Source organism: Phocoena sinus, chromosome 1 (assembly GCF_008692025.1).
Source record: "Phocoena sinus isolate mPhoSin1 chromosome 1, mPhoSin1.pri, whole genome shotgun sequence".
Lineage (NCBI taxonomy): Eukaryota > Metazoa > Chordata > Mammalia > Artiodactyla > Phocoenidae > Phocoena > Phocoena sinus.
This window is the reverse complement of record NC_045763.1, coordinates 36,948,842-36,962,040: the sequence shown is the minus strand read 5'-3', so window position 1 is coordinate 36,962,040 and position 13,199 is coordinate 36,948,842. Positions and strand designations below refer to the sequence as shown.

Sequence of the window (13,199 nt, the reverse complement as noted above, 5' to 3'; positions counted from 1 at the left end):
AAATTCTGAAGTCTTAATTCCATGAAAAAAAAACCAAAAACAAACAATCCTCAGAAATTAGCAGGTGTAAGTGTCAGAACCCTTTCCCTGGTTATTTCTACTTCAAAGTGAAGAACAGACAAGAATGGGCGATCAGATTCTGCTGCAGTGGGGACCAGAAAGCCATTACTTGGTCCCAGGTTTCCTCTTCCACTCTTTTGTAGGAACCTGGAAGGGCAGGGCTTTCCCCACGACCTTCAACATGGGGCTCCCTGACCCACCCCTCCTCCAGGGGCCCCTGCATGGGTATGGAGGAGATGTAATGTTACAAAACCCAGCTTGGCCAGACAAACATATTTCAGGAAACTGCATGAAAATATGGAGAAAGGGGAGAAAAAGGAAGAAAGAGAAGCTTATCCCACCTAGACAGACATGGAGCCACCACAACATATGTGCCCCACATGGCCCACTGCAGTGGTTTTAAAACTTGGCCACAAAATCATTTGACCCCCCTCCCATCAAGATGTGGGATCTACTTGCTTCCTTTGAATCTGGCCAGGAAGTGATGCTATGTGACTTAAGAAGCTAGGTTGGGCTTCCTTGGTGGCACAGTGGTTAAGAATCCACCTGACAATGCAGGGGACACAGGTTCGATCCCTGGTCCGGGAAGATCCCACATGCCGTGGAGCAACTAAGCCCCTGCACCACAACTACTGAGCCTGTGCTCTAGAGCCCGCGAGCCACAACTACTGAGCCCGCGTGCCTAGAGCCTGTGCTCCGCAACAAGAGAAGCCACAGCAGTGAGAAGCCTGTGCACCGCAATGAAGAGTAGCCCCCAGTCGCTGCAACTAGAGAAAGCCCACACACAGCAACGAAGACCTAACACAGCCAAAAATAAAATAAATAAATTTATTAAAAAAAAAAAAAGCTAGGTCAGGAAAGGCTATGCAGCTTCGGTCTGGAATGTCTTGGAAGCTCACTCAGGATTCCTCTTGGAATCCAGCCACCAAGCTGAGAGAAGCCTAAACTACAGGGAGAGGCCACATGTAGGTGCTGCAGTGCACAGTCCCAGCTCTGAGTCCCACCTTCAAGACCCAGAAGATCCCAGCCTCCTTGTGCTGCTCAAGGCTTGGTCTTAGGTGAGGCAAGTGAAGCATTTGCCTCTGATGCAAAATTTAAGGGAGAGATCAAAATCCAGTAATCAAAATAGATACTTTTTAATGCAATTTAAAAAATCAATGCAAAGAAATGAATGAAGAACGACCTATCAAAATGTTAAATAGGGCTTCCCTGGTGGCGCAGTGGTTGAGTCCGCCTGCCGATGCAGGGGACATGGGTTCGTGTCCCGGTCCGGGAAGATCCCACATGCCGCGGAGCGGCTGGGCCCATGAGCCATGGCCGCTGAGCCTGCGCGTCCGGAGCCTGTGCTCCACAACGGGAGAGGCCGCAGCAGTGAGAGGCCCGCGTACCGCAATAAATAAATAAATAAAGTTGGCACCAATTTAAAAAAAAAAAAAAAAGTTAAATAAAAACAGTAAGAGTGCCACGTGGAGCCATATTGGAGCCCGAGACAAAAGGAAAAATCAGTAAGAGTGATCCTCATCAGCCTCACTCGAGCTCCTGCTGTGGTCCCAGCTGTCTTCCAACTGAGGCCCCGGGAATCATGGAGCAGAGATAATCCATCTCTGCTGTGTCATGTTCAAATTCCTGACCTACATAATATGTGAGAATAAAATAGTGATAGTTTTACAACATTAAAACTGGGGTGGCTTGTTATAAGAAACAGGTAGCCAGAATACCCACCCCCCCCCCGCCCCCCTGCTGGAGAGCCTTATCATCTCCTACCTTCCTTCTCCTTTTCCTCCTCCGAACCTTGTGCCTTGGCCCTAAGAACTCTCAGAAAGTAAAGAGTCACTTAAGACACACAGCTTCCACTTAGCCATCTGGGCTGAAAAAACTAGGTATTTCAAATTTTATTCCCAATATGATGGAAGAAAATGGAAAAATGAGGAGCTGGAGGGGAAGTTGGGGGTCAAGGAGGTAGCCTGTAACGGGAGTAGGGACACTCTGTTGTAATGGGAAAGAGAGTAGAGGAGGTGGGTGACAGGCCAGGCAGGTTGGTAGGTTTGGAGGGGGGAAGGTCTCAATGGAAAAGGAGGTGAGGTCATCTCCTGGCTCCTCCATCACAGACGCCCACTGCGAGGGAAAGTGTCACCAGGCCCACTGAACCTCTCCACCTCCTGTTTTCACGGGACTTCCCCTGAGAATCCACTTTCCCTGGAGCCTTCTCAGGGAAGGATGTCATCCCCCGCCCCATGCAGCACGCAGGGTAGAGAGCACGGCCTCCGTAACTTCCTCCTTCCAAACCATTCCTTTTTCTCCTCAAATACAAACAAACAAACACAGACAAAACCCTAGTACTTGGCATAGTACTTGGCACACCACAGATGTTCAATTAATACTTGTTTTTAAAAAACAAGCCCTTATAAAGTTTAGTCCCTTCAGCTGTATCACTGGCTCCCCCTGATGTTGCCACCATCCTGGGGGAGCTCCACCTTGGTCTTGCAACTTGGTGTCCTCAAACTCAGAGAAATTCATCTCTGATCCTCTCCGGTCATCAGTGTTAGGCCCCACCTAAGACCTGTCAGATTTTCCCTCCCCTGCCTTTGGAGGAGTCGCCGTGAAAACTGAGAACCATATTCTTGCCCTTAACTTCCACTCCACCAATCGTGTGAAATAGTTCCTCCTGGTGGACGATCAATGCACATGCATGCTCTATATTCCCAAGGACACGAAGATTATTTTACTTTTTTTTTTTTTTGCGTGCGGAGCACAGGCTCCGGACGGACGCGCAGGCTCAGCGGCCATGGCTCACAGGCCCAGCCGCTCCGCGGCATGTGGGATCTTCCCGGACCGCGGCACGAACCCGTGTCCCCTGCATCGGCAGGCGGACTCTCAACCACTGTGCCACCAGGGAAGCCCACGAAGACTATTTTGAAGTGCCCGGTAAAAAAGAATAATTCTTTCATTCAACAGACATTTCTTGTACTCCTGTTACGAGTCTGGTTTATCCGAAATTATTTTGAGGTGCACAGTTTCACACCAGCAGACATCACACCAAAAAGGCAGTGACAATTCATGCTCCTGCTGCCTCTGCCAGAGTCAGTTGTTACGTAATAAACGCAGCAGGACTCTAGATTGGGCCTGATATGGGAAGAAGCTGGGCCAGTTCAACTCTGGAGGACTTCATCAGCGAAACTGAAGCAAAGCCATTTTTGCATAAATTCATTCAACAAACTTCTACTGCATACCACACTTTATATGCCAGGCCCTGAGCTGGAAAAAGAGATGAATCAGACCCTGTCCCTGCCCTGAAGCTGCTCAGAGGGGAAGGCATTTAGGCAGGTAGTCACTAATACAACGTGCATGTGCAGGACTCCCTCCCTCCCTCACGCACTCAACAAACACCTACCAAGGACCTAACATACGCTGGGGACTGTGCTGGGGGTATACGGACAAAAACTATGAGAGCTGCACGGAAACTGTGCACAGTCTGTGTAAAGGGAAGTTACCATTCTGGAGATAACTGCTCCAATGGAGGCAGGTGCTGGCGGGGAGGAGGGAGCAACATGGTAAAAAGGAAGGAGGCTGACATTTGGGCAGGGGTGACGGCAGGTCAGGGAAGCCCTCAGAGAAGAAATGCTTAAGGCGGGAAGTGGCGGAATGGTCACTTTGCCACGTGGAAGTTGGGTGAGGGGAGGGAGGTCACGGCGCCACTCAATCTAGTCTCCTCGGGGCTGTTTGATTAAGCCTCCTGACATGATTCCACCGCCAGCTCACCCCCTTGCTCCAATGCCAGCAACAACTCTCTGCTGCTGGGCCTGACCTTGGCTTAGATGCCTCTACCACTCCACCTGGCAACTCCTCCCCAGCTAGGAGGCTCTGCTCCAGCTGGTAACCGATTCCAACATAGCATTACTTCCCAACACAGCAGTCCGTGCACCCCCGCAGGGGTCAAACAAATACAAAGCTGACAGTGCTGCTGAAGGAAAGATAAGGTGGGCATTCAATCTCAACACTGCTTCCAGAAAACAATCTAGGCTGGGAGTGAGCGCCAGGCCTTTGCTGATCCCCAGGGTCTCACTTGTATACCTTAACCCTGGTACCGGCCTCCTCCCTCTGACCCTCCTAGGCTTCCTGGACCTGGGGCTCAGCCTGTCATCCTGGGCACAGAAATCCCGATATGTAGTGCCACCCAGACCCTTCCTGCCTTATGGGTCTCCCTGCACTGGCCTCCTCGGCTAGGCCCATTCCCCCTTCATGTGCCATCTCACTCTCCACACCCAGGCGCTCCCCAGTCCTGTCCCTCCTCTCTCTTCCTGGGGCCTCTCTATCCTGCTAGATCAGCACATTCCATTTTGTTGTCTGAACAACTCCAGTCTAAAGTCTCCCTGTGGCTCTGGCCTGCTATTCTATCTGACATTCAAGGTGCTCCATGATCTGGTCCGGGCCTACCTTCCTAGGTCTTCCTAGACTGAGACCGCTACCACCAAATGATCTCCATGCCACTCCCCAGACACATCTTGTACTTCCCTGTGTCTGGGCCTTCCTTTACACCATTCCCCTTTCCAGAATGCCCTTCTCTGCTTTCTACCTTCCCATTTTTCAAGGCTCAGCTGAAATACCACCTTCCCAGAGAACGCTTCCTTGATCTCTCCTGTTGAAAACAGAATCTCCCTTCTCTGAACCATCGGAAGAGCAGGGAAGGAAATAACATCCTGGAAACACCTGCCGTGTGCTGCATGTTAAAAGCACAGGCTTTGGAGTCAGACAGATCTGGTTTGAATCTGGTCAGCTGTGTAACTTTGGGAAGCATACTTAATCTCTCTGTGCTTCAGTGCTTTAGCTTGAAAAACATAAAAATGCCAACCCCCACCATTCATTCATTTGAACATTTGAATACCTAATATGTACCAGAATCTATACTCTTGTGGTTATTTCGAGAATTAAATGGAGCAATGCATGGAAAGTGGCTGGCACATAGGCATACTCAATAAATGAAAACTTATTAATACTACCTTTACGCAATCTGGTTTCTTAGAAGAACAGTCCTCAGGGTGATTTCTGTTTGGAGGGGAAATGCCACATAAGTCTGGGAACGAGAGCCAGCTCTGGACCCAGGCACATTCTAACAACTGCTAGAGCGTGTGGCTGATTCCAGGCCCAGAACGTGACTGTCGTTTTCTGAATAGCTTGCCCATCAGCACAGAGCCAGCACCTTCCCTCTGCCGAGGCTGCCTAGGACACTCACTAAGGCTCTTTGTGAATAGGAGAAAACGTCTCAGAGCAAAGCTGCCTAGTTCTCATGGCCACCTTGTGCCGTCTGGAGCAGACCCGGCCGCCTCCCCTACCTTCATACTGGACTTCCAGGTGCATAGTGCGTAGCACCTTCAGCACGCTGTCCACAATGCCGGGGTGTGTCGTCCCGATGATCGACTGGCAAGAAAGACAGCAGGACAAGGTGGTTACTCTTTCCTTTCCGTCTAGTCCACCTGGGAGAAGTGAAAAGCTGACTTCCAAACAGCCGGGCAGCCTTAGCTGAATGGGGAGAGGGGGGCAGCAGTGAGTCACTGGGCCCTGACCCCGCACCCGAGAGGTTAGTTTCTTTCTTTCTTTCTTTTTTTTTTTTAACATTATAGTCAATTTTTTGCATACTAGTAAGGAGGGAGAACTCTCTCTCTCTTTTTAAAAATTAATTAATTAGTTTGCCAGCGTTGGGTCTTCGTTGCTGCGCGTGGGTCCTCTCTAGTTGCGGCGAGCGGGGGCCACTCCTCACCGCGGTGCACAGGCCTCCCACTGTGGTGGCCTCCCCAGCTGCGGAGCACGGGCTCCAGGCGCGCAGGCCCAGCAGTTGTGGCACGCGGGATCCTCCAGGACCAGGGATCGAACCCGTGTCCCCTGCATTTGGCAGGCAGATTCCCAACCACTGCGCCAGCAGGGAAGCCTGAAGTTAATTTCTTCTGGAGAGGAGGGGCAGAGATGGGCAGCCAGGAATCTCCAGAGACTCTGCCGAGGTTGCCACTGAACCCTCTGGCTCAGGAGGCACTCGGTGGAGGCTAGCTGGCCACTGCTAGAGGTGCAGGGATAAGTCGGCTATCTTGGCTGCAGGGAAGACAGTCACAGGCTGGAGAGAGTGGAACTCATCCAAAATCCTAAATCTTCTCTCTCTCAGGATCTCACCTAATCAGGCAACCCTCCTGTCTGTGTCTTCTACCCGTGCACTGGTTCCTGTCTTTTGGCATTAAACATTCTCAAGATCACCCAGATTGAAAGCAACCGTCCTTCAACTCTGTCTCCTCTTGCTACTGCTCTTTCCCCCTTTACACCTAAGCTTCCCAAAGGAAGCTACTTCTTCATCCTCCATGCATCCTTTGACAGGTGGCTGTAATTTAATTTTTCCTGCCATCGGACAGTCCCCTAATTCACCAAAACTTTTCCTGCTGAGCTCAGCTTTCTGTTCTACCTGCACTGAATCTCTCTGCTGTATTTGAGCCAACTGATCATGTCCTTCTTCTTCGATTTTTTAAAAATTAATTAATTTTTGGCTGTGTTGGGTCTTCGTTGCTGTGCGTGGGCTTTCTCTAGTTGTGGACAGTAGGGCCTACTCATTGTGGTGGCTTCTCTTGTTGGGGAGCACAGGCTCTAGGTGCCAGGGCTTCAGTAGTTGTGGTGCAAGGGCTTAGTTGCTCCGCGGCATGTGGGATCTTCCCGGACCAGGGATTGAACCCATGTTCCCTGCATTGGCAGGTGGATTCTTAACCACTGTGCCACCAGGGAAGTCCATGTCCTTCTTCTTGAAACTCTTTTCCCTTACTTTTCACAGCCCTGTGTTTTCCTCTTCTCCTTTTATGGCTTATCATTCTTTTTCTTTTTTATTTATTTATTTTTTCTTATTAGTCATCCATTTTATACACATCAGTGTATACATGTCAATCCCAATCTCCCAATTCATCCCACCACCACCACCACCCCCTGCCATCATTCTTTTTCAAGGAGGCAGAGTGGTATATGGAAAGGACTCTGGAGTTAGAGTTGGATTTTAATGTTCACTTGGTATATATTTTCTACTTAGTGTGTGGCCTTGAATAAGTCACTGAATACCCTCCTAAGGCTTGTTAGCATCACCTTTAAAATGGGGATGATAATACCTGTCTCCATCAGCCACTGTGAAGACTAAAGGAAACAGTGTAAGCAAGCCCTGAGCACAGTGCCTGGCATGTAGGAGGCACTTAATAAATGGAAACTGGAAACAATAATGATAATCAGATGTTTTGCTGATCTTCTTCCTCAGCTCATCTCTTACATGCTGGCAGTGTTCCTTCTCTTCATACTTGGTGTATTCTACCGGGGTGATCTTATTGACTTCTACTCTTTCGGATATCACTTCTCTGTTCATGAACTCCAAACTGCCATCTTCATCTCGGATCTCTCTCTGGAGCCTCAGACTTTTATTTTCTACTGTCCTGTGGGCATCTCTACTAGATGTCCCGAGCAGTGATTCCTCAATTGAGCTAGGAATCAGAATTGCCTGGGGGAACTTAAAGGCCACCCGAAAGCTGTCAAATTCTACAGGAGGGGAGCTCAGGGTTCAGTATGTTTTGCACAAGTCATCCATCTACATCTTCTGCGACCAGCTTGGCCTTCTCCTGAGAATGGGCACTTGGGAGCCACCAAGGCTCATCAAGTTTATTGGGCCAAAACCTAAATCAGATCCGTTTTTCCTGTTCTCTTGGTGGCACACAACTCACCCCGTGGTCTAAGTCCAAAGCTGGCATCTTCTTGACTCCTTTTCTTTTTTTTGTTTTTGTTTTTGCAGTACGCGGGCCTCTCACTGTTGTGGCCTCTCCCGTTGCTGAGCACGGGCTCCGGACGCGCAGGCTCAGCGGCCATGGCTCACGGGCCCAGCTGCTCTGCGGCATGTGGGATCTTCCCGGACCGGGGCATGAACCCGCGTCCCCTGCATCGGCAGGCGGACTCTCAACCACTGCACCACCAGGGAAGCCCTTGACTCCTTTTCTTTTACTGTCCCAAGTCCCATACTCTGCCTCCGAAATGTCTGTCCAACCTGGTCACCTCGATTTCTCCTGCCATGGTTCAGGCCGTATCATCTCTTTGGTCTCTTAACTGCCTCCCTGCCTCCAGCCCTTCCTGGAGCTGTACTACTGAGAGCTTTCGATGGTTCATCTCAAAACCTCTCTTGGAGCCTCTATTGCCTCCTTACACGGTGTCTTCGTGTGGTCGCCGTGCCCCAAAGCTGACTTTGCTGCATTCTAGGGCACCGAGAAGAAGGCAGAAGACAACGAGAGAAATGGAGCTTTCCCAAGCACCGGCGATCTGGCTTCTTTCTTCACTTACATGCTGCCTACAAATGCACCAGGATTCTTTCCCTACCAAACTGATTCCTTTAATCTTTTCTACGGTCCTTTCATCAACCTTGCTGCTTGTCTCAACCACTTTTAAGTCTGCCAACATCTTTCTGATCCTTAAGTAAACAGGACAAATCACTCTGCTGGGAGACACGAACTCTCTGCCCTGCCCTAGCCTCCTGGAAGTAACGCTGATAGAACAGCAGACACGCAGTGGGAGGCTGAGCTCTGTTTCTCGTGCCTGCATGGAGTGCAACTGTGGAAGGTAATTGTCAGATGACTGAGTTGGAATCAGAACCACCGGAGCATGCGGCCTGGGCTCACCTGGGCAGTCCTGAGAGTCTGCAGGGACAGCTGCTGAGCTTTCGGGGACGCACAGGGCAGCAAAGCTATTAGACCTTTGTACACTTGATTCTGGTACTTGGGATTACTGTGGATCAAAGAATCCAACAGAACCTGCACTTCTTCCTGGGTCTCTTCTGACTTAGACTTTGCCAAGAATTCTGCTATGGATCGTACACCTGAGCAAAGGAGAGAGGAAATGCTAAATTGGAAGGGGTTTATGAAAATAATCCTTACTCAAGGTTACATAATATGAGGTAATAGGATTAAGATGTATTTAACCAGGCCTGTCCAGTCAAAGCAAAATCGAGGCTCTGTTCTCATGTTGCATAGCTACTGTTTTCACCTCGTGCCTAGGTGGCTGGGGGATTTTGTTTCAACGTAGGCATGTTGTCAAAATCTGTTTTAAAATTTAAAATGGCTCTGCAAAATGCACAAATAAAACTTGCACTTTTGATTGCTGTATGATAACTAACACATAGATAGCGCTCAGCACTAAATGTTTTTTGACAAATACTACCTTATTTAGCCTTGGAAACTACACTGAGAGGGAGGTGTTGGTCCCTTTTTAGGATAAATACACCGAGGTTCAGAGAGGCCATGGGGGAGAAATGACGAAAGAGCAGTGAGGGAAGTGCTTTAAAGAGGGATGCGTGGGGGATGGCATCTCCTGTGCACACCTCAAGCAGACCACTTGGTGGGACATACTGAAATTACCGGGTTATTTCCTTTTCTCACGGCACTGTAAGCCCTTTGAGGACAAGGACTGTATTTTATTCATCTTTGTGTTCCCAGCACCTTAGCGTATACCTAGCACACATATTCAACGATTTTAGTTCAATCTTATTTCTAGAGTTATTCATAAATGGCTCAACAAATCTTTGTTGAATGGATGCACGAAAGAGGATATACTTGAAATGAAGTATTTCCAAAACCACCATGGAAAGATTTGAGCAAAAGATAAATCGAGAAAATCGTAACTCTGGGTCTTCCGGTGGTGATCCAGACAGGAGCTAAGTGAGTCCAGCCCACAGAACGCTTCCTGTGCAACCAGGTCCTTGATGCGTTTTCCTCTAGCAGTGCTGGGGGCGGCCCCCAGGGAGACAGGAGAAGTGACACCCTCGTTCTACGTGGTACCCACCATAGCTTTCACAGATGAGCTCCTTGTACTTTCTGCCAGAGTTTGAGATAACCTGAAGTAGCTTGATGGATTCCTTCTTGTCCTCCTCCTCGATCTCCTTCAGTGCAAGTATTTCCAAGAGTGTTAGGGCCCCTCCAACCTCAAGAAATTCTACGAGATATCGACTACTGTCCAGAGGGATAGAAAAGTAGAAATAAGACATTGTCAAGTTCCTTGACACTAACCTTTCTAAGGGATCTCAAGGACCTTTCTTCATATACTCCTCCTACCCAGGAAATGTTTGTGGGTAAAGTGACACAATAGTTTGGAAATTCTTCCTTCCAGAAGGAAATGCGGAAGTTAAATACAATGGCCATTTCCTGTGCTTGGATTTCCAGCATCTGTGTCTCTTCTTCTTGAAAGGGCACCTCAACTGTCCCATGGGAGATCACCCCTCCACCACTCACGAGCCATGTGGTTTTGGGAGGGTAAGCAGGTGAAGGTGTGTCATCCTTCTGGCTGCAGTAATTGGTTTGGGGCCAGGCATGTGACCTAAGTTGGTCCAATGAGGCTCAAAACCTGGGACTTTCTTGGGAACGCTTGGGAAAGACATGTTCTCTTTTTGGTGTGACTGAGCTAGAAGGATGCATGTCTGGAGTACTGAGGACTACAACACATGGAGGCCTATGAATATAGAGGGAAACAGAGCTGAGAAATGGAGAAAAAGCGGGACAGACCAAATACTGAGAAATGGAGAAAAAGCGGGACAGACCAAATACTGAGAAATGGTGGAAAAGCGGGAGAGACCAAGTACTGAGAAATGGAGAAAAAGTGGGATAGACCAAATACTGAGTAATGGAGAAAAAGCAGGATAGACCAAATACTGAGAAATGGAGAAAAAGCGGGAGAGAACAAGTACTGATGACATTTTTTGAGCCCCTGGATATAGTCAGGCCTGAAATATGGATTTCCACTCTCTGGACATTTCAGTTTAGTAGTCTAATAATTTCTACTTTTTCCTGGTCCAGTATGAGTCGGTTTTCTGTAATTCACAACCAAGAAGGTGCTGACTAGCAAAGTATCAATGGAGAACATGGGATGGAGGAGCAACTAGACCAGGACCACAGCTGCCACCACCTCTGGGTCCAACCTGAGGGCTACCAGGTACCCACTGATAACTAGAAGCTAAGGTCCCATGTGGTGTGAATGTCAAGGATACCATGAGTCAGGCAGGCAACTGAGACCCCCGAGTTTCGCTAGAACAGAACTCACCTGCTTACAGCTGATAAGAAGATGCCAATGGACCTGAGCAGCTTATCTAAACGTGAGCCAGTCATGTAGCTGTACGACAAGTTAAAGAGTGAATTTCAGGGTGGTTTTCCATCCCGTGTCTGATCCCTGATACCACCTATGGCCCAGGATGACCAACAGCTGAATTGTATCCTTTATCTGAGAGGGGCCACTAGGTTGAAGGGGTAGGGGCATGGGTGGTGGTGGCAGGCATGTTCATGGTTCTCCAGAAAGCTCTTCTGGGGTAGTTCAGCCACTTTGGCTCTGACATGCTCTCTAGAGAGTAAGAGGCGCTGATGAATGGAGGGTGCATGAAGAAAGCTGGGGGTCAATTTCCGAGGCTTCTCTGTGCCGTGACCATTGCACCCTTGGGCTCAGCCCAGTTCATTACTTTATGCCTCATTCTTGGACTTCTCTAAAAATAATCAGCTTCATCATTAATTCTCAATTTTGTACTTGCTCAAAGCTTTATAATGGAGGTCACTATCTTTATGAAGAATTGTGTGTCTTCCTAATAAGAACAACAGGAGATGGTGGAAAAATTAAACTCTGATTTAAAACAACCCCAGTACTTAATGTTATTTTTTAATGTGAGCTTTTGCAAAAAGCTTCGTTGTAATAAAGCACCCAGAGCACGCTTCAGCTCGGATGCAAGGTATGAAATCAAGCCACAACAGAAAAGGAACCAGTCAACAATTACTAGGCTCATAACACATCACAGGCTCTTAGAACACTTAAGAAATTAGCTGAAATTACTGCAGCTCACGGAGGATGACTGAGAGCTTCCAAGACTGACAAAGGCTAATGTAATGGGTTGGAGGTAATGGTGCTTTGTTGGGGAGGGAGGGTGCATGAGGCAAATTATCTCGGCTGCACCCTGGTTCCCAGGATGCCAATAGAAGTAGAGACAGATTGGCTCATTAGAAAAGGCTCTTTACTGCAAAAACAGTGTTTGCTCTGGAGCCAGGCTCCCCTGCCTGTTGCCGTTTTAGCTGGGGGCCAGGCTATCAGCCCACCACCCAGCTCCTCTGAAACCCCAGCCCCCATTTCTGCCTCCATGCCTTCTCAGTGCCTCTTTTCTTCAGCTAGCAGCAAGGCTGACCGACTTTCGTCACCTTCTTTTTCCTCTGTCCCAGGCTAGCCTTATTTTCATAACCACGTCATTATACATATTTCTGGCCCATTATTTCCAGCAATTAGTTCCAGAAGTTTGCCACGATATCAGCAGTAGCTAACAAGTACTAAGCATTTATTGTGTGCCAGGCACTGTGCTAACTGCTTCGCTGGCATTGTCTCATTTAACCCTCAGCGCACCCTGCAGTGGGTGCTATCAGTATTTCCACTTCCTTCATGAGGAAACAAGCTCAGACAGTTTAAGGACCTGATCATGGTCCCAAGGTTAACTGACGGAACTGGGATTTGAACCTAGGCAGCCTAACTCAGAGTCCTGCTTCTTACTGTCAGCCCTTCCTGCCTATAGACAAACAGAGGGAGGGAGTGGGCTATTGACACAGATGGTGTTGGAGGTGGGACCGTGGCAGGGATTCACTGAAGTCACCTGGATGGTGTATGGGCTTTGGAGCCAGACCACCCATTTTAATCCTTATCTCTGCCACCTGCTAGTAAATTATTCAACCTTTTCAAGGCTCATCTTTCTAATCTATAAAATAGGATGATACTGAATTCCCTGGTGGTCCAGTGGTTGGGACTCCATGCTTCCATTGCAGGGGCCGCAGGTTTGATCCTTGGTTGGGGAACTAAGATCCCACATGCCTCACGGTGAGGCCAAAAAAAAAAAAAAAATGGTGGTTGGGGGAATGATACCAATACCTATTAGGCCTGGTGTTAGGCTCAAATGAGATATTTGTGCTGTACACAGAGTTCAGTGCCTAGAGCATAAAAAGACTCAATACATGGTAACTAATAGTTTTTGTTATTATAATATATAAATCTTTAGTTTTACTGATTGGTTCTAGAAGTTCAAGTTTAAAAAAGGGGTTTGAAGCTAATGTGGGATTAGGTGGCAGTCAATTTTACAAAAC

General features: G+C 48.4%; 1 protein-coding gene across 1 annotated transcript in view; it reads right to left on the bottom strand.

Annotated features, from left to right (window-relative positions):
- ARMH1 (armadillo like helical domain containing 1) overlaps positions 1–13,199 on the bottom strand; it is a 54,237-nt gene that overhangs the window by 21,093 nt on the left and 19,945 nt on the right. Inside the window, exons 4-7 of the mRNA XM_032637029.1 lie at positions 11,140–11,208; positions 9,889–10,055; positions 8,730–8,926; positions 5,391–5,475 (exon numbers count right to left, since the gene is read on the bottom strand). Coding sequence (XP_032492920.1) covers positions 5,391–5,475; positions 8,730–8,926; positions 9,889–10,055; positions 11,140–11,208 — 518 coding nt within the window. The remainder of the gene's footprint in view (positions 1–5,390; positions 5,476–8,729; positions 8,927–9,888; positions 10,056–11,139; positions 11,209–13,199) is intronic.